Here is a 27,647-nt window from a genome sequence, read left to right as displayed (position 1 = left end):
GCACAAGTGGCTTGAGAATGGCAAGTCCGTCACGCTTCATCTCCGTTGCTCGTTCTCTCTCCACCTCACGCTGGGAGATGTGTTGCAGTGCCACTGGAATTAAACTGCTGCCCGTTCACGCTCCATATAGTCCACTGCTGTTACAACAAGATGCATTTGTCTTTGTCCTTGGCTTCCTTCTTGGGTTTGCGTTCCCCCGTAGAGGGCTGTTTTCCTGGGCTCGGAGAAGCCGTGGCTCCCCCTGCTGAGGCTCCAGCAGCTGCCGCTCGATCCACCTGGTCAGCACCCGCAGCTGACTGTTGTCCCTACAGACAGGAGAACAACAAATGAACCTCTTATTTCAACTCGTTCAAACTGACATTAAAGCTGCAGTAGGTAACTTTTGTAAACAAATATATTTGTTAAAACTGTCATTATGTCCTGACTGTAGAATATGAGACGGATAATCTGTGAAAAAATCAAGCTCCTCTGGCTCCTCCCAGTGGTCCTATTGCCATTTGCAGAAATACACCGATCCCGGTCAGAAACAACCAATCAGAGCAAGGAGGAATGTCTTAGCAGTGTCTATCACGCTCGTGTACGCGCTGATCACCCCTCTCTTGCACAGCGCGAGCGCGTACCGTCGTTCGTGACTCTCCTGTTCGTACTCGTTCATGCAAATGAACAAATCTTTTTTCGATTCAACGAACGAAATGACCCGAAAAAAGATTTGTTCATTTGGAACGAGTCTTTTTCGGAGTAATTTCGTTCATTCAACGAACGAAATGACTCGAAAAAAGATTTGTTCATTTTGATGAACGAGTTCGAACAGGAGAGTCACGAACGTGCATCACAGAACAGAGCAAGGCGAGCATTTGTGCTTATAAAACTTAAAGTTTTGTATTTATTTTTGAAATGACCGATCGTTTCGCTAGATAAGACCCTTATTCATTGTCTGGTAGGGTTGGGCGGTATTTCGGTAATACCGTATACCGCGGGGTCTTAAAATAGCAACGGTATCAGTTTCAATACTGTCATTACCGGCACTTATATATAATATATAAATATAATTTATTCAATGCCTAAAAATGCTTATGTAGTTGTCATCAAGTGACAGTGTGGAGGAGAAAGAGAGAGAGAGAGAGAAGCGAGAGGCGGTAAATACTGACGAGGCAATTTGTAAATGTTGCAATAAAAAAGGTGACCGCGAGAGATGGAAACACCTCTAACCTAATGTCGCATCTCCGAAACAACCACCCACTCACTGCTGCGAGGATGCATTTTGCCCCGAGTTCATTAAATAAGCGCAGTAGTTTATATTTGTTAAAATATTATAATGTTATTTTTTTTTTTACGTTGATAATGAAAACTGAACAGCACGAGTAAGATGGGATGCATCGGGAGTCAGACATTGACCACTTAATTAAGTTTCATTTTGTAAAAGGCCTTTCTTTAAAGTGAATTTCGTTTTGTATAAATTGTATCTTAATTTTAATAATTTTTTTATCAACCAATAATAAATAAGAATCAAATATAGCAGACAACATAATCATGACATGATCGTGCGCTGGCGCGCCGCGGTCACTTGCATTGAAATCTCATCATTGATTAACCGAAACTCAGTGTATGTCTCACAGACATGACAGATATCTAAATAAAGCTTGAAATTTCATTAAACGAAACAATTCAAAACGAAAAGAAATCGGCCACTCGCTGATTATTTAATCCATGATGTGCATTTCTCTCTATGCGCGTTCATACGGAAATGTCGATCATCAATTTAAACGAAACTATTCAAAACGAAAAGAAATAGGCTAGCCTACTCTCTGATTATGTTATCCATGATGTGCATTTCTCTCTATCGTTCACTATGGAGATGGCGATTCGTCAATTTCTTTAAACGAAAAAATTCAAAAGGAAAAGAAATATAGGCAGCATACTCTGTGATTAATCCATGATGTGCATTTCTCTCTATAGGCGCGTTCACTACGGAGATATTAATCGTCAATTTCTTTAAACGAAACAATTCAAAACGAAAAGAAAAAGGCTAGCCTATACCTTCTGATTATGTAATCCATGATTTGCATTTCTCTCTATATATGCGCGTTCACTAGGAGATGGCGATCGTCAACTTAATCTTTGCAGCACTGACAGAAAAGTTGTATTAATAAAAATCAATGGACGCGTGTCACCGGATTTACAAATGCACTTCTTGCTTGTTAATTTAATTTAAATTAATTAATAAAATGAATACAATTGTCATAATTGTAATAATAAATATTATTAATTGTCCCATTTTTGCTCATTCATAAATAGTATTTATATCTACCACCCCCTCAGCACCTGGGTTAAACAATTATTTGGCGCCACCATATTATAACGGCCCACGTATTAAAAATAGTCGAGTCTAAATAGGGCTCCGGCTCATATTACATTTAATGCCGTCAGCCGGGATCAGACACAACGTGCACGGGTTGGCCTTGATTTTTGTTTTTTTTCCCGATCTGGTATTCAGTTTCTGAACGGTGTAGGCACAAGCCAACAGTTTGGTGACGCTATCTGAGCCTTATGTCATCATTTTTAATTAGTCACGGTAATACCGTATACCCCGGTAAAATAGGGAGGAGGTTTGACGGTATCAAAATTTGGATACCGCCCAAGCCTATTGTCTGGTATCGTTTAAAGCCCTTTGAAGCTGCACTGAAACTGTCATTTGGTCCTTGAAACGTTTGTGTCCTATTAAGTCCATTATATGGAGAAAAGGCCTGGAATGTTTTCATCAAAAACCTTCATTTCTTTTCGACTGAAGAAAGAAAGACATGGACATCTTAGATGACATGGGGGTGAGTAAATTATCAGCAAAAGTTTTTTTTAAAGTGAACTAATCCTTTAACGTTATCTATATTTATAACTTATAGAAAGAGTGCAACGTTATAAAGTTACATGTATTGCAAAATACATAATGATTTGAGGACCAAGTTTGTAGTCAAAGTATCGGCAGGCCATAGTCAATGTAAAGCATATTGTTGATGTTTCGTCCCTATTAGTGAATATTTCATAACTGTTTATAATCCGCCGTCATCGGTGGTCCTGCTTACTAGCCTGCGCGTTCACGGCGGCAGGATCCGCTGTGGGGGAGGAGCTGTGGAGGGAGGGCTGTAGCACAGCAGAGAGCAAGGGGGTTGGACCTGTAAGTTGTGCTTGTTCAAATTTTCAGGCTAAGTCAACATTTTCTCAAAACTCCCTACTGCAGCTTTAAATGAACATTCACCCCATCTTATCGTGAATGATTCATCCATGCGTACATTTCATTTTTGACCTTTTGACCTATCATTTTTCATAAAAATGTCATAATTCAATCTTCTGGTGAAATCACAGTCTTCTCTTTACTGACGTTTGCAAGGTCGTTTAAAATGCATTAGTGCCCATCCAATTTTAAAAACAATGGAGAATTACTCATTGAAAATTTTTTCACAAACAAATATTTTTATGTATAGACATTGATTGCAAAATATGATCTATGATAAATATATATATATAGTCAAACTAAAAATTATTCAGACACCAAATATATTTATTTTTATATTTTTCTTATTAATGGGTGCAGGACACTATAGTGAGGATAGCAAAATGAAGTAAACTGTGACATATTATACCCAAAAATTCTTCATACAGCGCAGTGGACTACCAGTAAAATTTATAAAAATTTGGGCCCAAAAATTATTCAGACACTTTGACCTGACCGTGTTTTGCCTAAGTGTTTTTTCTTTAATTGCCAAGGCGACCTTTTACACCACAGACTGAACAAAATTAAGGATTGCTTGGTAATTGCTTGACCTAAATTGGTATGATCTAATTGTGTGCTGAAATTTAACAGCTGATAGCTATTCAACCTAATTGATTTGTGAGAAAGTCTAACAGAAGGATGGCCAAAACCAGTGAAATATCAACTGATTTAAAAACTCTGAGTTCTTGTCATATTTTATTACCATTTTCTAAACTATAGCGAATAAACTGTGATAATGTGAGAAATGTTGAAGGTGTCCGAATAAATGTTGGTTTGACTGTGTGTGTGTGTGTATATATATATAGAAGTATTTTGAATGCAAGTTTATTAGGGTAACTCACCTGTGCCTGTGCCTGTGCAGCTGCTGCCGCTTCTGCCTGCGCCTGTTCCTGCTCCTGATAGTACTGTGACGCTCGGCGGTCCTCCTCCTCCTGCAGCTTCTTGGCCAGCTCTAGATCACTGATGCCTTCTGGGATCTGTTCCCAACCCAGGTCTGAGGCCTGCTGCTCCTGCTGCAGAGACAGCGCCATCAGGTAGTCCTACACATACAGAGGGGGAAAACTTACATTGTGTCATCATCTACTCAGTCCTCATGTTGAACAAAACTCATATGATTATTTTTCCATGAATGTACCAGAATTTATGGTAGAAGGCAATAATATATAGATGTACTGTATACTATATATCATATTATTAACGGTAACATTCAAAAGTCTGGGGTCGGTAAGATTTTAAAATGTTTTTTTAAGAAATATGCTAAATAATGCAGAATTTATTAAAACAAATAAACAGTAAAAGACAGAAATTGTTATTTAAAATTGTAATAATATTTAACAATGTTTTCTAAATTTTTAAAATGTTAAATATTCCTGTAATGCAAAGCCAAATTTTCAGCATCACTACATATTTTACATGATCCTTCAGAAATCATTCAAATATGCTGATTTGGTTCTCAAGAAACATTTCTTATCATTATCAATGTTGAAAATGGTTGTGCTGCTTAATATTTTTGCGGAAAACAGGATAATATTTTGATGAATAGAAACTTCATTTATTTGAAATATAGATATTTGTAACATTAGAACTGTCTTCACAGTCACTTTTGATCAATTTAATTAATCCTTGCTGAATTGAAGTATTCATTTCTTTAAAAACAATATCCTACTGACTCCACATTTTTGAACACAGTGCATTTTTTAAAAATATTTATTTTATGTACTCTATATTTATACTACTAGTTGCCTGTAGTGCAGCCTGAACACTCTGCTAAATAAGTCTTTTGGGTTCCACAAAATAAAAATCATACACACATAATGAGCGCGAGTAAAAAAAAACAAATTTGTGGGTAAACTATTACTCTCTGTAGAGCATTATAATACAGCTTTGCCTGAATCCTTACAATAGTAATGCGCTTACATAGTATTTCATGAAAAAAAAAAAAAAAACATTACATCATGCATATCCTGAGAGTTAGCCCATGACCCAGGACCATTTAGTTTACTAAACTAAAAACCAATTAGTTTGCTGACTGACCAAACGTTTAGTATTTAGAGCACGGTGATCTCCCAAGCCCTTTACTCAAATAGACACTTCATTATTAAACAGCCAATACAACAGCAGAAGAAAGAAAGGGAAAGAAGGAATCTGTGTTACGTGAGGCACTTTGGTTCGGTCATCAGGCATTAAAGGCTCCCAAAGGCACAGGTGGAGGGTTACATAGAGCTGGAGGAAGGATTGGAGAGCTTTTAACATCAATAATTGAGGAGAGTTTCCAGCGGGCAATGGAGCAGAATTGGTGCTAGAGGACAGCAGTGCACTACTCTCTCACAGAGGCTGGCTGCGTCTCAACATTCACGGCTCACTGTATCATGAAATCTCTTAGTCACCCCATTTTATACACACACAGGATATTTCCGGAGTGATTACTATAATACCACAAATAAAATATCAGGAACTGAAATGTTTAAATGGGTTCTTGATGTCCAGAAGCATAGGAACTATTTAAAAACTTTGAGGATTGGATCTTTAAAAAGTAATTATTAAAAGTAATTAATGCCGCAGGGCTGGACTTGTCATAAGACAAGTACCTGGAAAAAACCCAGAACATTTTATCATGTGTTGAAAAGTTTTGGGACAAGTAACCACCTGAATTCCCAACTCGCTCTATCTAATATCTGTTTAATGGCATCAAGGCAGCAGTGTTTGTGATAATTCAATGTAATTTATAGCATTTACAGTTGCCAGTAATTATTTTTAAACAGTGTCATTTTTAGAAAACAAAATCAATTGTATAATGTTGCTGTCGAACAGATTAGGAGTGACAACTTCATTTAGTTGCAGTGTGCATATCGTAAAAGTTTGTGGTCGGTAAGATTTTCTAATTTTTTTTTTTTTAAACTCGCCAAACCTCTCTTATGTGTAACAAAGCTGCATTTATTTGCTGATAAAAATACAGAGAGAACAGTATGTGACCCTGCCTGTGAAAAATTCTACATAAAATCATCCTACATAATGTAAAGAACATTCTGTGAAAATATAACCCTGATATCTTTAATATGGATGGCTATGTCAAAGATTTGCTGAACTTCGGGCTCAGAAAATTATTGTGAAATATCATTATAATTTAAAATAACTGTTTTCTATTTTAACAGAAAAGCAAAGTTGAATGTTCAGCATCATTACTCCAGTCTTCAGTGTCACATGATCCTTCAAAAATCATTCTAATATGCTTATTTAATGCTCAAGAAACATTTTTTTTATTATTGTCAATGTTGAACATGGTTGTATTGCTTTATATTTTGTAAAAAAAATATGCTACATTTTTTTCAGGATTCTTTGATAACTATAAAAAAGTTCAAAAGAACAGCAGTTATTTGTAACCTGTGTAATCTTTCCAAACAATGAATGTTAAAGTTGAGCACTCGCCGAGAGTTGAAGAATGTTCAACTTTGGGTAAAACGCAGCGCTCATCACTGTCACTTATTACGCAGCCATCCAATCACAGTGGAGGAGGGGCGGGACAAATACAACACCAACCAACCAACACATCCTGCTTGTACAACGTCAACAGATGACAAGCATAATACAGGAATAAAATAATGTAAAACAAGAGCAAGAGCAAATACTTTACATTGTATTAAAATATTTTTTATATAGAAACAGAAACAATACAGAAACAAACTATCTGTGAAATGAGATACTAGTAACACTTCCGTGGTTATTCCGTATCATAGCAGGCAAAGCATCAAATTGCTCTCAAGCGCCCCCAGCTAGGTATTTTCACTGGATAAAAAAGCTTTGGTGGACAGGCGGCCTTACTGTTGATCAATTTAATGTATCCTTGCTGAATAAAACTATTTATTTCTTAATAAAACTAATAATTTCTTAATAATATATGTCAACTTCATCAACCCCAGTGAATTGTGTGACATCCCACTGTATGAGCTTTCTCATAGTGGCCTCAAGCAAATGTTCTTTCACAGACATCACCCTGAGAAACAATTACAGTACAGTGTTTATGACTGAACAACACTTAGCACTCCTAAGGAGTGACTAGTACTGACCTGATCGATCTGGTCCTGCTGACCACGGTACACCGTTTCCGGGTCAGAGGGCGGCCTCAGATGAAACTCTGAGTCGCAGAAGTTCCCATCTCCGTCAACATTATGCAGACTTTCCCAAACCACCTTCTCCTCAGTGAGAAACCCCTGATCTGTCACCAGCAAGTACAGCTGGGCCTGAGGAACACAGAGAGAGCATTTATAAAAACACTTCAGCGGCCTAAAACACTCTCGTCCATCAATCTTTCAGCACACACAGACCGAGCAGCAGTGGTGTCAAGTTCTGAAGTGTGTCCATGAGGATCATGGAAGAGTTTAATCTGTGGGTGAAGTGTATCCTGCTGTTGCAGAACAACTCCACTTCCTCCAGATAAAAGACAGAGGCTCTACAGTCTCCCTGATAAGACAGCTGGGGGTTATGTAGTCAACATCCAAAACAATTCAAATTCTCTGTGACTCTCACATTCAGTTTAGCTCTGAATTAGTGATATTATATACATTTAAATAAAATATGAATTAAAACAAACCATAAAAGTGAACAAATGTAAACAAAAACTAAATAAAAATATATTTTTTATTTTCTATTAATTCTGGATGGTTTGATTCATTTAGAATTCATCTCCAGAGCCTGACTTTTGATCATAGGTATATTCTGTATAAAAATCCTGTTGATGTTGGTAAAAAATATATGCAGTAGTTACAAATTCTAGCAGAAATGGCAAATTATGAGTGCATTTCACTGTCAACAAGTAGACTTTGCAGTTTTTTTTTTAAATATTATTTTAAGATGTTTCTGATGTATTGTGGTGTTTTTAACATATGCGAATGGTATAATTTGTGGTGTGTCATGTGATGAAAACAAAAACTATTAATAGCCTAATGCAACTTTACAAAACTCAATTATTTGACTGCATATCAGTTTACTTGCATGTGATTAGGGGCAGACCTTGACCTTTCAAAGATGCTAAATCGTGGTAATTTGGTATCCCATATTTATAGTCTGCACAGTAGCAGTTTAAATTTCTGTTGTTAGCCACTGGGGGGCACCAACATACCCTCTATAGACAGTTTCATTTACTTATAGGAGTGCTTATTCACAGCAGCACAGAGCCATCTTTCAGAATCCATCATCTCAAAACGCTGCAGAAGTAACACTTAAATGTAAACACCTTAAATTTGGTCATAGTGCTGAAGTGATTGTTCCTGAAGAAGACACACAGTTCTCCCTCCTGTACGGTAGAGGTGAGTTCGCACAGGCCGTGGTATGTCAGCTGAGTCGCTGTGCTGTTCAGAAACTGCTCTGCCACAAATCCTGGAAAAGAAAGAGGCAGTGTGAGACCTCTCTGACACACACAACACAATACAAAATCATTTTATGAATGTGAAATCTTGATCTCCACCCTAGCTCTCCGGGGCACATGATTCGTAAACAAGCCTGATCGTCACATAATCAGTCGATTCAATTCACAAAATAGTTTTGAATGATTCGCTCACGAATCAGACTTATTTCACTGACTCAATGATCCGGTCGATCACAATCCATGACGATTGTCAGTGTGTGAGAAACAGACCAAAATAGAAGCTGTTATTCAAAGCCTTCGGAACACTTGGAATAATGTGTACGAGTCATATGGACTAATTTTAGGATACTTTTATGCTACTATATTTTGAAATCTCAACCTCAATTCATTGTAACTTCAAAATTCTCCAGACAAAAGCAAGTAAGTCATACAGGTTTAAAACAACAGGGTGAATAAATGAAGAAAAAAATCATGATTGAGTGAACTAATCCTTTAAACACACTCGCTGAAACTATATAATGCACAAAAAGAACACAGCCTGACAGATACAGACTCACGTATGCTTGTACAGGGATAGAGTGTAAGTGGCAGAGGCAGAAAATCAACTGGAGAAAAAAGGGCACATATCAGTGCAGCAACAGAGAACAGACAAGTATGCATTCTGATACACGCTTACAGAAAGAGTGAGAAAAGATGGCGAGGATGATATATTTAGACACAAACACACTAAGAAAAGGAGAGAGGGTTTCAGACAGCTAAAAACTAAAAGGAAGAAGGGTGCTTAAATGACACTCTGATAGTTGTTTATTTGAATGATGCAAACACTATTCAGGACATAGAGAAATGTATCCGAGACATTAATACATCCAAATGCTTGACACCAGTCATAAGGGGAAATGCAACGGATGAGCACTTGCCTTCTATAAGAAGAGGCCTGGATGAATGTGTGAAAGGAAAAGGAGGAGAAGACAGATAAAAGCAGTGAATACCCACCTTCCCCGGCGAGCTCGCTGCTGTCTGACTGCTTACAGCTGATTATCTTCTCCACCAACTGGTTATAGCTGCAGTTCCCCACTGCCTTCACTATATCAGCCATCTACAGAGAGCCATAGAAAAGAAAGTCAATATGCCAGTCAAAATACTAGCGTGAATGTTAACGTTCCACAGGTGATTTTTTTATAAGGGCTATCAATTTAATGTGTTCATTTAATCAATCAATTTAATATGTACATAACGTACCTGCAAACCGCAGCACGTTTTTAAAAGCTGAAATGTTTTTAACTTGATACACCTTTGTGTAACCATGATGCTCTGGGCGCAATGCGTAAAAAAAATCATTGACTGACAAACTCAACTGAACAGATTGTTATTGTAGCCCAGTGATGAGCTTATGTCCAATGATATGGAACTAAAACCAACAATATATTGAATTTACAGCCACTTAGTGAAGTCTACTAAATAAATGTATCTGTTTGTAAGAAAGAAAATGTAAATAATGTGTCTTAATTTGAGGGGTTTTCTTATTAAGTACTAATATGTGCAATTATTTGCAATTAATTGGATAAATTAGCACTGAATATATTAATAAATGTGTATTATTAAATAATTGTTTGCCATTTTGTAATTAATTATTTTAATGCAATTATTTATTGATTGATAGTCCTTCATGGATAGTCCTTAAAGCCCACATGCAGACCTGTGGGTCGACCAGCCATCCGTGGTAGAGTGGGATATCCAGCAGGTCGAAGACGATGCACTCGGGTGTGTACTCGAATACCCGCACATCTGTGAACTTAACGTTTACATCCAGACCTGTCTGCAGTTTATGCAGCACCGCCATAGCATCACTCATATTCTAGAGATTAGAGAAAGAGACAGAGCGAGCAAAGGAATTATAAAGGCAAATACAAAAACAATGAGGGAATAGTAACTTTTTTTTCTTCTTCAAACACAACAAATGCATGCATTTCTGTTAAATGTCACACCCAATGAATTGTCTCACTACCCTGAGCAGGAAAAATCTCATAACTCTAGACTAGTGACTAAAGAGCTCAAAACACCCAGAGTTCACCTCCTTTACTTCCGGTCTTTCTGTTTTGATCATAATGACCCTCCACTGACTCTCAAACACAAGCCACTGCAAGACTAAAAACTACAGCGCAGCTCAACAGTTAAAGTGTGAAGTTGAGTGTGTGTGCGTGTGTTCGGCATTTTATATCACGTTCCAGATCCTATGATAATAAAAATAATCTGTCCAGCCCTCCTCTCACTTTTAAGGACTCACAGTATGACCATCTGTTATGCTGCAAAAAAAGGAGTTTGTGTGGACAGTTGTTGGGATTAGAGTTTGTAACACAACCATGTATCAACCACTCGATACATCAAAACCCATCAATCCCTAGAAACCAGTGAGATTATCTTTGCCCTTCTGTCTCTGGGAGATTTCTGCCCTGGCCAATTCCTGGTTTTACAAGGGATTTCCTTGCACTTTCACTTAATTCAGTCCCATTCACTGGAATTCTGGATTTGATTAAAAAAGTTCCAGCTCTGGAAGCTGACTGGTCAACAGCATTCAGCGTTATCTAAGTATTATTAATATTCTATTTTAGTAATTATAAATATTTTAAATGTGCTTTTATTTTGATATGATCAGTTATCTTTCATCTAATTTTGTTATTGTGCCTTTGTCATTTTTATATTTATATTCATCTTTATTTTTCATAGTCATTTTAGTAGCTCAACATTGCCATGGCAACATTTCTAATTTTCATTTAAGTTTTCATAAAATATTTATATTTTATTTCAACAATTTTGTATAGTTTTAGTTAGTAAGAACACTGACAATGTTCCAGCTTGGCTAAAAGCATTCTAATAGAAATCTGTGTAACTGTTTTATAAAAGCAATAGGGCAGTTAAGACCATCCTAAATTGTGAACAGTCAAAGGGGTTGCTAACAAAAAGCCTGTATCTGTGACTTTATTCATGATAGAAGTTTTTCAGAGTAAGCCATTTATGACTCTCACTAGATCCCAAATTCATTTTCACTTTGAATACGTTCACACGGTCAGTGTTTGGGATCCACAAATGTATTCACTAAAAGGTGTGACTCTCATTGTCTTGTACACAGATTCAGATCAAATACTGAGGTCAATCCTCTTCTAGCGATAATCTTGATCAATGCTTTTAACGATAGTGACAGATAATGATAATTAAAATGAAGACTTTTTGTTTTACGTCTTCAATGATTAAATTCTAAACTGCCTTTCAGGCAACTCACGCTGCTTTCATCCTCTCAGAAAATATAAAGAGAACAAATTCGGTTTTGACTTAAAATTTCAAGTAGTCATTTGAAACGAGAAAAAATCTGACAACCATATTCTATGAGCACAGCCTTCATCTCACCTTGACTCTGATCAGAATAGCACAGTTCATCATCTCGCTCAATACCAAAGTATGATGTTTCCAAACCAACACTAGACACCTTTAGAGAACTGCTGAGTCATGAGTCCCAGCTCTCCTGGAATACGAGCCAGGATGAATAAGTGTGACACAGGCTGACCCGATGGCCAGTGGGTGGATGAGAGCATGTAGAGCTGGCACCGGGGTCAGATGAGCGTAAACAGATTAGCCAAGACCTATCCACCCACAGCTCCCATTCAGTCCCGTAGAGTCCGGCACCGCTTCCAACCCCCACCCACGCCCAGCCGTGTGTGGCAGGCTCTGTCCCCGTGCCCCTGCCATCGTTTCTGATCCACTCCACTGCCCTGACCCACTTTTCCCAGCTCTTTTACTCTCGCTCCAGTCCAGCAATATTTACTGAGATGGCTATAGCAGCTTTAATACAATCAAAACACATATTAGGTTGAAAAACGACTGATGAAAACAGTCAAACCTGAGTGATGTTAATACATGCATGCACTGTTTGCACAGGATGAACACACACAGAGAGCAGACAGGCCCATTAAAGTTCTTCCGGACCTTTTGTGTGTATGTGTCCCGCACTCTCTCTTACTGCCAAAAAAGCGCTTCACTAACTGTCAACACACACACAGAGCCTAAGCAAAGACAGTCAGCTGACCTACAGTGTCGAGAAATGGCAGCAGTCAAGCATGAATGAAGCTCAGTTAAACTCAACGATAAGTACATTATAAAAACCGAAACTAGATCAAAACACAAGCACAAAGCAAAATCTCCTTCAGACAGCAGTAGAAGAGCAGTAAAGGAGCCTGAATCCAGTCAGCCTCCACCTACCCCAATAAACAAGAACACACACTCGGGAACATCACAAACATTGTTGTCTTAATCCTCACATCCTCAAACCACATACAAAATAGACTCGACTTTGAAATGCTTGGAAGTGAGATATTTGAAAATGAATATATTATAATGGCAATTAAAAGAGACTCACATTAGCAATATTATATTATAAACAATTTAATAAACTATTAACATACTGGGGGAATATCAAAAAGACCAAGGTCAAGAACCTGATGTTGGGGTCATCATTTATCCCCAAAACAACTGGGAAAAATAAGAAAATATATATAATAAATTAACTTTCAAAAGTTTGGGGTCAGTAAGATTTCTTTGTTTTTAAAAGAAGTCTCTTGTGCTCATTAAGGCTGAATTTATGTAATGACTAATGAGAAATACAGTAAAAAAGTAATATTGTGAAATAATATTAAACTTTAAAATAACTGTTTTAATATGTTTTAAAAAGTAACCCCTTATATGGCAAAGCTGAATTTTCAGCATCATTATTCCAGTCTTCAGTGTCACATGATCCTTCAGAAAACATCCTATTATGCCGATTTGGCGCTCAAAAACATTTCTTATTATTATCAATGTTCAAAACAGTTGTACAACTTAATATTTTTGTGGAAAGCATGGAACATTTTTTCAGGATTCTTTGATGAATAGAAATCAGTTGCAACAATAAAATTCCTCTACTGACACGTTTGATCAATTTAATGCATCCATGCTGTGCTTTTGATTGGTAGTGTATGTTTTTTTTGCCCCTAAATTGGTGAGGCTACAGCCTCTAACTATCCTTAACTGGCAAACTTACCATAACTGACCTGAATAGATTCTAGAATACAGCCAGATTGTACAAAAGATTATTATTATTGTAGTACAATAACTAATTGGCATTTTAACCTAAATTCAAGGTTGTGATGAAATGGAGTCAGATAAAAGCTTAATTGGAATCAAATTACTCCATGCGGAAAATACAGTGACACGCAGTAAACACTCACCCGCTTGTCGTTGGACCAACTGGGGAGGCCTTACAGTAACGAAAATCATAATCTATTCAATTGTTTTTTTATTCTCCAGAATTTCTTTATTGCATTACGGTAATTCGAATTAGACTCACATTTTGGTAATGATAATTTGGGGTTAATCAGTATTTGTTAAACATGAATTTTTCCCCTTTTGATTTGGGGGTGAAATATGACTCGTTAATTTTTGACAGGCTTTGTGGTATAATAAATATTATAAACAATCTAATAAAGAGAAAGCCCAGAACATGCATCCCATACCAGCCACGTGTGAAGAGAAAAGAGCCATCTCTCTTAACCCAATCTCCTTACATGCCAAACGCTGTACAGCAAACAGATGTATAAAAGGTTCATACTCTCTCAATGCAACACAATGATGATATTTACTCCTGCCATTATATAAACAGTTGGATCCAGACAGGACTGGACCATTTTTTTCCACAATTCCATTAATTCAATGGTATGAATTCAAATGATGGATGGGTGTTGATCTGGATGACTAACACAACTTGTTTCCTTAAAGTACTGTAATGCCACAGAGAATAACTGGCTGTTTAATGACAGAGAACCAAGCCATGCTCTCTACAAGAACAAAAGGATGTTTTGAGAAGAGACGCAAGAATGTGAAAAAGATATCTTTCTGTCTAAGTGTCTACATGCGTCTTGGCTAATGTTTTCTCCTTGGTCAGAGCCTTAGGCCTCACCTTTCACTCCTCGTTCTGAGTGTTAGCACTGCACCACCACACAAACACACTATGTATGTAAACAGACTGGCTATCTTCGATAGACTTCTGTTCTGTGAGTCACAAGCAAAAACCTGCTGTTTTGGTTACCTGTTCGTAGTTCAACCGCTGAGCCTCTGAGATCTCTTTTGGCTTGGCTTCAAGGATATAGTCTCCTGTTGTGATGGAGTGAAAGCAAGAAATAAAAAGAAAGGGAGGGTTAGTGAAAAAACATTTGAGAGGCAGTGTACTTATGGAAAACACATGTTCACCAAGAGACATCACTCTCCTCTTCACCCTGTTGCAATTAACAAACTGTCTACATATGGCAATAAACCAAAAGCAGTAGATATTTACAACCCCAGTCTTTCTGTATTTAAAGCTTTAGTGTGAATGTCTTCCAATACTGTGGAAAGACAGTGATTGGAGCCAACCTGTTTTAGTGGATGGGCCTACAAGGTCAAACTAGCATGTTACATGTTTGTTTACATGTGCATTTGTACAACACAGTTTTTGTGTTGTTGAGCTACAACAATCACCTGTCTGTTCAATATATATACACACATTACCCAACGCATAATCAAAAATTACAAATATACATCAAATTAATATTAAAATTTATGTACAGTATATACAAAAAGACTAGAGGCAAACTGAAATCTGTTTAATGTGTATACATGTGGGGCAATGCTGAGCGAGCAACAATCGCATTATGTAGCTCTGTTAGTCCGACTTCACCAAAAACAAACTACCATGATTCCAATCAGACTAGAGCTGTTACATGACACTGTAAAAAGACTATTGATTTCATTAGATTGAAATTCAACTTAAAGTGCATGTAAACATACTCGTCGGAGGTCAAAGATGCAAATGTCACATTTGTAGTGTAAACGTAGTTGTAGTCCAGTTACCTTAGTGAAATTTCTGCAAAATTTCGCAACAAAAGTTCCACTGTCCATTGTCAATAATGTAGTGATATGAAGCACAGCTCATACAGAAGTCTCTTTCAAACCAAGCAGCTTTCTATTGGTCAACAAGGCGAATTTGAGAGACAAATTTGAACCCAGTGTGAAACCTTTCGTCCTTAAGTTCCAATAGAAATGACTGGATTTTGACTGAAAATTCACAGAACAATGGTAAATGTGGCTGTACCAATGTTTTCTTATTTGTGAATGACTGCCTATTCACGTAACACATCATTGTGCCAAAACAGTTTTAGAACATTGCATGCTAGATACACTTTGTTGAATAACTGTTACTGTCCGATCTAAAAATATGGTATGAAAATTTATGTTAATACCAGGTGTAAACAGAGAGTGAGATTGTCGAGGACGTAATGTACAGTAAAGTAGTGATGAAAATTATACTGCGTTAGACTAAACTGGGAAGGTCACAGCACTTGCATATTATACTCCTATTGTTAGTTTAATTGCTTTTATTGTTCTCCTCATTTGTAAGTCGCTTTGGATAAAACTGAATGCTAAATTATTAAATGTAATGTAAATGTAAGTAGGGCTGCACGATTAATAAAACCAAAATTGCAATAAGGCTTAGTGCGGTTATCAAATTGCAAAACTGGTGATTTAATTGAAAAAAATATGCGCTGCCAATTTCAGAGTGAAGCTTGGCACTATGTTCTTCCACATGAACAGCTCATTATCCGCAGGTGTTTGCAGCGTCACAGAGCAGCATCTACTCTGAGTTTGAGTCATTTTAACGTGCATTTGCTCCAACCATCTTTTTTTCCTGTCAATTAAAGGTTTGGTGGTTTGACGTTTGAAAATTAAGAAATGATCACTGTAGTAATATATCTTATTATTTTTGTTGTTATTTTTAATTTAAAAATGCAATTAGACTTTTCCCCAAATGGTGTAGTGGTACAAGGAACTGACCTCAAAACAAGTCGTTTCAGAATTTAATTCAACATTTAGTTTGACCTCTATGCAAGTTTTATCGTTGTCCTCCTTTTATTGTCTTGTCCGAACTAACTCTCCTGCAGATCAGTGAAGGGGGCTGGGACAGAGAGAGAGGGCAGCCATGGCTGCTGGCATACTGGCAGACATGAGAAGAACTGACCCTGGGTTTTGCTCTAATACAGAAGCACCTGTCATCCGTCTCATTAATATTCTGAACACACATACAGCTCTAGGTACAGGAGCATCGCTCGGCTGTACTGACCATTAAATCAAGGCCAAATCACTGCAAATTCCATTCCAGAGCAGTCTATTGCTATTGATTCCCACATACTTCTCACCTTTCAAAGCTTTCCAGTGACTTATCATTGTAGTAATAATTCAGAGACACCGAATTATATGGTGGCACCTGCCATGGTTCAAAACAAACAAGTTCTAATCCAGAGGAAACCTAGATGTTTTTGCTTTGACAAAGCACGAACGTGTGAGAGAGAAGCGTGAAGCTCGGTTGCTTTATTTTCGGCCAACTCCCTCAGACTCCAGCTTCCTATGATCAGTGCCAAGAATGCGGCCCAGAACAGGCAGGTTCATTTCGGCTACTTTTACTTACTTCTGCTTAGCAAAAACACTTCGTTCCAACTCCCGCCTCTTCATTTCATCTCCAGCTGATCTCTTCCTCCGTCAATTTCTTTGTCTCTCCCATACCAGGCCTCTCATTTAATTAGAACCCATTACCCAGCTCCTGCTGCTGCTCACACAGCTATACAAACTTCTTTACTGCTCTCAATCACTTTATTACATCAAGCTGTAAAGGGATAGTTCAGCCAAAATTAAGATTTTGTCATTGTTGTCTCATATGGCTCCAAACCTGCATTACTTTATGTCTTCTATGGAAAACAAAAAGAGAATTGTACTTGCTGCGCTTTTTCATGATAATAGACAGCATGGAGATGAGACTTTTTAAGGTAAAAATGTACCATTAAATATCATAAAAGTGGTCCATAAGATGGCATGCGGCATATTTCTGTACACCTAAAGACTTTGAAAAGATTTAGAAAAGACTTTATAAGATTATCAGCTCACATCTAAAGACTTGGGTTCACAGTTTTTAGTCTCAGACTAAAGACTTGCGATAATATCTAACATGTTTGATATGAAAGACTGGCATAAATCGGGTCGCCGACTGCAGATTATCACCTCACATTTAACGATCGAGACAACGGGAGCGCGCCGAGACTCCAGTAAGATTCCTAAAGACTGCCTGTCTTTAGTCTGGGACTGTGAAAATCCTTTGGTGTACGCCCGGCATTACTCATACAATCTTCAAAAGACTTATGCCGGGCGTACACCAAAGGATTTTCACAGTCCCAGACTAAAGACCGGTAGTCTTTAGGAATCTTACTGGAGTCTCGGCGCGCTCCCGTCGTCTTGATCGTTAAATGTGAGGTGATAATCTGCAGTCGGCGACCCGATTTATGCCAGTCTTTCTCTAGTCTTTCATATCAAACTAACATGTTTGATATTGTCGCAAGTCTTTAGTCTGAGACTAAAAACTGTGAACCCAAGTCTTTAGATGTGAGCTGATAATCTTATAAAGTCTTTTCTAAATCTTGTCAAAGTCTTTAGGTGTGCCGAAAGCATAAGTTACACCCAATTTCTACCAAATAACAACTTTTTGGGGGTCTGATTGTCACACAAATTTAACATCAAAAGACAAGTATGTACAAGAATATGCCAACTTTTTTGGTGATTTTGCATTTGTTTTTTGAAGCTGGAAAGCCGGTCTCTTTTCACAGTAGTTTCACAGAGCGACCAGGTGAATTCTTTAAAAATTCATCTTGTGTGTGTTTCACAAAAAAATAAAGTATTACAGGTTTGGAATAACATCAAGCTGAGCAAATGACAGAATTTTCATTTTTGACAACAGGGACAATAATGAGACAAAACAAAGCTTCACCAAGTCTTACATTTTCATGTTGCAATTGTCTTTTTTTAAAATTGTTGGGATAATGAACACATAATGACAAAAAAAGGCTTTGGCCAAATTATTTTGATGCTAATACAAAAAACACTTCTGTATCAATTTAATGCATTGAACATTTATCAAGCCTTATGTGTAAAATAACTTATTGGGAAACATACTATAGTAGATGCTCAGAAAATGAACAGTAACTGAAGTGCATGCTTTGACCAAATCAGACAAGACTGCGTAGTTGACAGGGTTTGTTCATGGGCCACTGACTTTGCTTGGAAATAAAACACTAACAGTGCTGTAAAGTACAGCAGAGGAGAGTGAGATAGATGCTGTCTAATGGAGTTAAACAGCTTACTGCACCTAGGGAAGAGAAAAGCAATTTACAGATGCTTGTGTAGCTAACCATGGATGTCTCACTCTCATAGAGCATAAGTGAGTATGCTTCAGAATAAATGCAGCTCTAAGCTATGATGGGAGTACCTCAAAAGGAACATTCAGAAGGTCAAACATTCAACAGCAAATGTAGAAAGTGCCCAGCTGGCACACTCTCCATCTGACACGTTTGTATCTAGGGGATCTCTGTCTGTGTCAGGCATGCTTTAAATCACATGGATGTATGTGCTTATCAACAGCTAAGCAATATGAGAAATACTTCAGAGTGGTCTCTAGACAGACAGCTGGGAATGGGGTGTGTATGGCCTCAAGCATGTTCAATGAAGTCAAGTTTTCCAAGCTGCAAACTGACCCTGACCAGCTTCCGGGGGTAGTATTTCTCACCTGAAGCTGTTGTACCCATGTCACTTATTTCTTATTATGACGACACATCCTCTCCCATTTTATTGCAAGTTCAGTCAAGAATGGGGAATTATTTAAAGAAACGATACGCATTACATATAATACAAAAATACATTTAAAATTAAATAACATTATTAGGCTTTCTAAACTTAACTTGAACATTTTTTGTATCTTTAACCACAGCGTCTGCCATAAAAACCCATGCTTAATACATACTCTTATTCTTGGGGGATAAATGTCTTGCATACAAAAGTTTGTCAAATTTTAAAACTGAAAATATACACCATAGTGACCACACCTATGTAAGGAATGACATTTTGAGACCACATCCTCTGCGGTCACAACCACTGCACTTTAAGAGGGTGAGCGAGGCACAAGCTTGCAAAGTTCATAAAGTCTAGACTTTCCAGTAAGATTTCAAACGAAGCACAATCTGAATCCAGTAAAGATCACCCTGATTAAGGCTCATTAGCCGCAACGAGTCAGTGTGCGGTTATTTGAAAGCGTTTTTTAATTGCTAAACCCATAATGAAATAAAGGCTTTGTTTTTATATACATTTACTTTAACTCACGAGAGCCATGGCTTGATTTGTTTTTATGAGTTGCATTTTCCCTAGATCCAAAGGGCACTGGGATAGAGATTTTTACACCCCGTGCACCGCTTTTTTGCACTCCTTGTCTTCTGAATCCAGTAAAGATTGTGCATTTTATAAATCGCTTGTGATGTTCCGCTTTGGATAAAAGCATCTGCTAAATGACTGAATGTGTTTGTAAAGGTCTTTAAGGGGTGTTAAGAGAAACCACTGAACATACATCGCCATCTGAACAACACCTACAGAGCTGATATCTAGATTTATCTCATACTTGGCATTTCTTGAGTGTGTGAGGCCAAATAAAACTTTTTTTTTCTTCAACAATCAGCTTTTACATTCCATCAATGATATTTAGGACTAGTGGACAAGATGCTTTTAAACTATTTAAACTAGTAATAAAAAAGCTAATGCAATGTGAGAAACTGAGGTCCAAGCAACTGTCTCACTGCAGTAATGCAACACTTCTGCGTTCCAGGTCAACATGCCACAGTGGAAATAGGGATCTGGATTCTGTGACGTTACAAGAGGACGAGCCCTTGGGTATTTCCCTGATTTGGTGCTGTCCATCAGCACCTGAAGACATCACATTTTCTGGTTCTCTGATGTTTATCAGGCTGTTTATAGAACGCACAACAAAGTCTAATTTGATTTACAGACTAACTTTTTGATTGAATAGAAAAGCTCAGATTTTCTTGAAGAGGTAGGCCTACATGCAGAAAATAACCATATGTTTAAATTACATTACATAATCCTATAATTAGGATGACATCCCTAGCTTTTGCATGATTCCTACTATAATTTGGTGTCCTATGGTGGATACATTTACATTTCTGGGAACGAACTAGCAATTAGTGACATGAAACTGCAGAAAGAAGTAGACAGAAAGGCTTGAGCATAGCTTTCCCATTATAGTGTTTTCAGCGAGCCCACCATTACTTTGCATCATTCTCTATATCTTTTTTTTATAAGCTCTTCAAATGAAATAAAACCTGAAACATCTTTCTTCTACTGAATCCTCCATTGGATAGATACTGTGTCAACAAGACCACATAAAGAGTCCACATTTATAATGCAAATGAAATGCTTACCCAAATATTCCATCAGCTGCTCTGCCGTTATTATCTCCATCATTGGTGGCAGCTTGACCTGTGCCAAAACAAGAGAGAAATCATTTTAAAAGCAGTTTAAATGGCAAATTGCTCATGGTCAACTCTTATCCTTCAACAATGATGCTATGTAACACACATACATAAGGGTTACTAATGGTGTTGAAATGGACTGCTGTATCAGCATAAATGCATTATGAGAAGATTGAAGGAAATAAAACCGGCATCATCTTAAAAACAGCCTGAAAGTGGCTATCATCTCCATAAGATGCCAGTGGCTTTTAAACCAGTCGGAGCTGAAAAACATAGTGCTTCTTTTTTCAAGATGAAAGACTGAGCACTGAAATAGCGCCTCGTGTGCCTGCCAACTCACTGTCAAAGCCAATAATTAAATGTCATCTTTATAATGCAAATGAGTCCAGGGCTGAAAGCCAGAAGTTACTGGTGTGTCTGTCAAATGACTGTTTAGGATGTAACCATGATACTGATATGCGTCTACAAATAAAGGGGATGTTATTTAAAAATCTGGAGATAGAGACAAATCTGAAGATGAAAACAGAATCCAAACAGAATTTCAAGTCAATCTCAATTAACTTTTCAAATGCTATTGCAAAAAAAAAATCCTGTCTCCACATTTTTTACAACTTGTTTAGTCAAATATGGACTATAGGTTAGTAAGTCACCATTTATTAACAATTAATGAAATGTAAAAAATATATAAAATCAGCGCTGTTCACATTTAGCTGGCTCCGATTTGTCACAATGGACCCTTTTCACAGACTGTGATGATGCGTTTCCACATTTATCAACATCAACGCGAATATTTTCAAATTTTTCATTTAACAAAATTTTTAACGCTATACTTTGTGTTATATACCATATATATTTTTTATATGGCAGTAAATTACAAAAAGGAAAAAAAGAATGAACACTGCTGAGAGGGTATTTAATACAATGGCAGAGGGAGTGACAGCAAAGATCACATCATTTCCGTCTTGCAAAAAAATCTCTCTATATTATTTCAAGCAACTTTAGATATTTTACTTGTACCCATTCTGTTGGACTTTCTAAATCACAAGCATACTGTCCCATACCATCACTACATAAAGTAAGTATATATTGTCAATTGATATTATTTATTAGTAACTTTGTAAACCGCATTACACAGTGGGTCAAGATGGCAGCTCCCATGAGGGGGCGACCCGCACTGTGCAGAATAAAACAAAGACAAACATGATAGGTTATCCTCTTTGAGTTAGTGTTCTTCATTTTAATAAAGTATATTTTGAATAAGCAAATCATTTATGAATGTGCCTTTATTTAATGCCAGTGACAACTGTTGTACTGGTGCTTTACTAAGTACAAACACAATCCACTAAAATGTTTTAAAGGATAATTAGAACACCGGGTAAAACACAGCAATCTATAACTTGAGTAGTAGCTACGTTACTGTGACCTGCCAAACGAACAGAATCTCCTCTTATTTACCTTCCATGACAATAGCAGGACATTCATAATAGCCAGCAGCGGGCACGGCCCGTTCTCATTCTGTGTGATGATAGGCGTGTTCTCCTCCTTCCACTTTATCCACTTGATGTGGTACAACGACTGACCGGTCACCCTGTCTTTAAGACAGGTGATTTTCGTTCCCTCGGCCCCGTATTCACTCTGAATAGCCAAAGCTAGTCCCTTGTCCTCCAGTTCTTCACTGTTGAGGTCTGAACTCGGGCAGGAGTTCAGATTGGAGAAGGACTCTAGTGAATCAAAGCTGCGGGATTCTCCTGCGATGCTGGGCTCACTCCCACTCGGAGGACCCTCAGAAACGATGTGATCGTTTGAATTCGAGTTTGCAGGTTTTGCTTTGTCTGGACACAAATAAGTAGGTTTGGCCAGCTTCGTCGTTTCTTCTGTCCCTCCATCCAAACCGCCCGCTTGCACGTTATTGATGTCGGATTGCTCTCCCGTGAGGTTGTTTACTAACTTCGAGATGCCACCCTCTTTATTCCCTGAAACGGCCATCAACGGTTCGTATCCCATTCCGTTGCTCAGCTGATCCGCTACTTCGAGCGACAGTTTCTCTGGTAAAATGCTCGGTTGTGCGCTCTTGCTTACTGTCTCAGGAGCATCTGATGTCTGTGTGCAGGGTGTAGCATTAGCATCGCTAGCACTTGCACAAGTACTCAAAGTCTCTCTCTTCTCGCAGACATCTTTCACTCCGTCGACTGTTTTGATATCTGCGGGTTCTGCGCGGATAGCGGTGCACAGGACACTTCCTCCTGCGTCTCGATGAGGGTTTGCATTCTTCTCCATTTCGCTGAACGCACCAACGACAACCTTTAACTAGATGGCAAGCTCCAGTCTCAGCTCCGACGACGCCATGACATCTCCACCTCTGACGTCATCCCTTCATAGACACTTATTTATAATATACACAACCACTGACTGTAGCCTATGTGTCATTTTACTAGCAGCTTAAAGGTATACTCCCCGTCATGTTGTTCCAAACCTGTATTACTTTTTTTTATTTCGCTTAGCTCAACAGGAGATGTTTGGCAGAATGTTAGACTGACAGCCTTAGGCCATGAAAATGAATGGAGACCGAGGCTGTCATCTCCTTTGGTGTTCCACATAAATATTGACACAATTTCAATTTTAACTCTCATTTTAACATATATAACTTCTGAATAAATACAACCCCAAATCCAGAAAAGTTGGGACATTTTGTAAAATGCAATAAAAGCAAGAATCTGTGATTTGTTAACCTTTATTTAAATTTTAAAAAAGTACAAAGAAAATATTTTCTTTGAGAAAACAAGTTGACAGGTTTCAAATAAGTTTTCACTGACCAACCTAGGTGTATTTTGGAAATATTTTTTATGGCTTCAACGCACTCCAAAAAAGCTGGGACAGAATAAAAAGAAATTTTTTTCAAAATAAAAGTGAAAAGCTTATAGATTATCTAAGTTAAACTCTTTTGAAATAGTCAAGTATTGTAAATTAGTATCGGGACTGGATGTAAAAGGAGCATCTCAGTCTTTGCAAGCAAAGATGGATCACCATGGCTCATCACTTTGTGCCAAATATCATGAGATAATTCTCGAACAATTTAAAAATCACATTTCTTAATGCAAGATTGCAAAGATTTAAGCCTACCATACATAATATTGTAAATAAAAAAAAAAAAGATTAAAAGAATCCAGAGAAATCTCAGTACATGTAGGGCAAGGCAGGAAATATCTGTTAAAAGAGCCCTCAGACGACATTGCATGAGAAACCGTCATTCTCTGTTAAATACAGTCATGGGCTCGGGAGTACTTTGAAAAACCATTGTCACTTAACACATGTCTGCTGCTGCGTCAAGGAGTGCCACATGAATCTCTGTTACAAAAAGATAAATACATCAGTTTTAAGTAGAGATGCCAGCAAGTTCGCTGGGCCCGAGCTCATCTCAGATTATCCAAAACACAGTGGAAATCTGTGCTGCGGTCAGATTTTAGCTTGTTTTTGGGAAAAACGGACATCGAGTTCTCAGTCCCACAGACGAAAGGGACCATCCAGATTTCATCAGCGACAGGTGCAAAAGCAAATATCTGTCATGGGGGTACATCAGTGCAAACGGTGTGGATGACTTGCATATGTGTGAAGATCCATTGACTTGGATGTGTATATTGGGATTGTATAGAGACATTTAACTCAATTCCCAAACAATGAAAGCAAAAAAAGTTTCAAAAAATATATGTGTTTAGAGCTATGGTTAGCCTACTTACAACGTCGGCAGCCATTTCCTCTATTTTGTAAAGATCTGCTGTTACTTTTTTTAAAGTCTTTGCCTTGCTTATGTTGGCCCACTTTTTGTTCTTTAATTGGTTTTATTTTGTTAGTTTGTTTTGTTGTTTTTGATTTGTGCGTATCATTTATTTTGTAGACTATATTATGTTAAAAACATGATAAAATGGGCTTATAAAGTGTAGATTTTTTAGTTTTTTTCCTGATAACTGACACGCAAAGATAATCTGTACGTGATGGATTAATGTAATCTTTCGTGGATTTAGAATTTCTCCTCACCACATATATACCGTGGTCACGTGTGGAAGATTGTACGTCATGTCTTTCATGGAAATTTGATGTGACATCACGCAGTATATTCAACATCAAACCCATCCACCGCACGATGGCAACGTTGAGCTAGATATTGTTTCCAAATAACCATTCTTCGCACCTATTGTATTGTATGTATTGTATTATGTCGACTTAACTGTTTTTTTTGTGGACTGGTTTGTCCCCAGAAGTGAGTTAAATCTGATAAAACCTCAATTTAGGGACGTTCTGGTTTTTAAAAAAGATATGTAAAATGAAGTGTAGGCTGTGTATATTTGCACACACACACACACACACACACACACACACACACACACACACACACACACACACACACACACACACACACACACACACACACACACCAACAAACAAACAAAACCTTTCTGTTAGGGATTGCGTCAGTCTATTTATAATCAGCTGTGCATAAAACAGTAGAAGTCTATGGAATGCCTGGATTCAGATCGAGTCGCTTAGCTGTGGCTGAGTTAAATACAAGATGCTAATTGTTTCTTGGTTTTCAGATTCAGTGCAAAGTAAAGGAAGAAAACTCTATGGTGGGATCCATAGATAAACGAGCATGGCCACTCGTTTTTAATTATTTATTTAGGCTATTAACATACAAACTATACCAAAATGTATGCTGTATACAAACAGTCGGTATAATTATCCTCCTCCAATATAATTTATTCCATTATGTTCTACAAAGTCTCAGTACAAAAGCGTTCATGTAGACATCCTTTCATGTCCTCGAGTGGGCGTGGTTTACGCTTTGCCTGCGCCTGACGTCAGGCCGTTAGAGACAAGCTCGGAGCCGAGGCCGCACAGCAGCAGCATCCGTCACGCATACACAAACACTCACCGAGGGCGACTGCGCCTTTAAGATCTGCAAAACTAAAAATCAAACCAACCTCGGTGTCAATGTGCGAGCGATGAATTTACTCGATATGGTTTTGTTCAAACTCTTGATGTTGTTATACTGCTTAAGCGACACCAAAGGTAAGTGTGTTTTGCTTTAGTTCTGGAAAAAGTGACGGTTAATCGGATTGTGCTTTAGCTGAAGTGAGCTATATGGGAGGGGTAACGTTAAGTAACGTTATAGAGAGACTGAGCGTGAGTGCGGAAGTGAAACTAAACACTAAAATTTGGCAACTTTTACTGTTAAATTCGTGGAATTTCAGGTTTATTCGCATATCAGCATTTTATATTAGACAGTGTGGTGAGGAGTTTTATTTTAAAAATTTAAAATTACTTTGATTGGGATATTTTAAAAGAATGGCAATAAATGTCCTAGCTAAGTTAGCTGTCTGTCAATGGGAACCCAGCTAGCTAACTTGACGAGTGTATTCATCCACATTATTGTAATCAGAATTGAGACAGATAATGAATTCGTTCAGTTTATACGTTTCTGTTCTGTTTGCCACATTATTTCAGAAGTGCGTTGTCGAGTGCGCAATGTTTATTAGAAAAAAAATAGATGAGTGCGAAATGAAAGACTCTAACGTTAACGTTACACACCTTTCCTGTAATAATTTTCACTCAAGAGACTAGGTCACATCAGTGCTGGTACTTGTCTAGTTCACTTGTGTTTTACAAACGTATGTGTGAGATTTTACGAGAATTTAAGGAACAAAATGTATCAAAAAAGTAAAAAATAATAACATTAAAAAAACAACCTTTACGTTCTACAGTGTATTAAAATTCACGATTAGAGTTTGGGTTGGGATTAGTCTGTACTAGTATCTAACTATAATAAACATTGTTTACCAACAATAGAACAGTCTGTTGTAAGTATCCCTTTAGCTAGCTGGATAAGCATGGGTGTGTGTGTTCAGACAACAGAGCTGCTGCAGACTTTTCAAAGAATGTATTTCACCACACGTTTCCATAAGGTAAAGTTTACATTTCTGCTGAAACATAGTGTGCCCTTGCTGTCAGACAGCAAATTATTACTTTAGACAAGTGCTAGTGAATGTTATCTCTGCCACTTTTTCACAGCCAGGCTTTCTATGGCTGCTGAAGATAACTAATTCTGAAGAAGTGTCTTTAAGGTGTTTAAAAGATTAATTCACTCCAGAAATAAAATTTCATGATTATTTACTTACCCCCATGTCATCCAAGATGTTCATGTCTTTCTTTTTTCAGTTCTTGTTGTTTTACTATTTTTTGTAAAGGGCGTTTGACTAGTCTTTGCATGTTCGCTTTGTAAACACTGGGTCGCAATTTGGACCTTCAACCAGTTGGTCCCTGTTGAAGTCCACTATATGGAGAAAAATCCTGGAATGTTTTCTTCAAAAACCTTAATTTCCTTAATACATCTTAATAATAAGATAATTAAACTTGTATTTTTTGTAGACCATCATAAAGCCTACTGTTTTTCCCACAGTATTTTTGTGGGTGGTCCAGGGACATACAAATAAAAGTTCTTCTTTTGGATAAATTACATTTCCTTAATAGACTAAACAGAGGCTTTACTCACTTCAAACTTAAATTGTAAATGTTTCATTACATCACTGTTGGAAAACACTCTTATCAAAAT

At 37.5% G+C, this 27,647-nt stretch overlaps 2 protein-coding genes across 3 annotated transcripts in view; one reads left to right on the top strand and one right to left on the bottom strand.

Annotated features, from left to right (window-relative positions):
- On the bottom strand, window positions 1-25,227 carry mindy2 (MINDY lysine 48 deubiquitinase 2). Its single transcript, XM_077228609.1, has 9 exons — window positions 22,499-25,227; window positions 20,993-21,050; window positions 14,740-14,804; window positions 10,324-10,482; window positions 9,621-9,723; window positions 8,496-8,638; window positions 7,330-7,503; window positions 4,114-4,305; window positions 1-305 (listed from the first exon to the last, which is right to left on the bottom strand). The coding sequence occupies exons 1-9, from the start codon at window positions 23,318-23,320 to the stop codon at window positions 141-143; spliced, it is 1,881 nt and encodes a 626-aa protein (XP_077084724.1). The 5' UTR covers window positions 23,321-25,227; the 3' UTR covers window positions 1-140.
- Window positions 25,228-25,864: 637 nt separating this feature from the next.
- Window positions 25,865-27,647, top strand: part of adam10a (ADAM metallopeptidase domain 10a) — a 93,807-nt gene continuing 92,024 nt past the window's right edge. The window contains exon 1 of one of the 2 annotated variants that reach the window (XM_077228580.1): window positions 25,865-26,107. In XM_077228580.1, coding sequence (XP_077084695.1) covers window positions 26,041-26,107 — 67 coding nt within the window. In that variant the 5' untranslated portion in view covers window positions 25,865-26,040. The remainder of the gene's footprint in view (window positions 26,108-27,647) is intronic. The other variant, XM_077228581.1, reaches the window with a different exon arrangement.

Source organism: Siphateles boraxobius, unplaced genomic scaffold (assembly GCF_051911475.1).
Source record: "Siphateles boraxobius isolate OS27281-9 unplaced genomic scaffold, OSU_SipBor_1 130, whole genome shotgun sequence".
NCBI classification, from domain to species: Eukaryota; Metazoa; Chordata; class Actinopteri; order Cypriniformes; family Leuciscidae; genus Siphateles; species Siphateles boraxobius.
The sequence above is the reverse complement of the archived record's forward strand: the minus strand, read 5'-3'. Positions and strand labels throughout refer to the sequence as shown.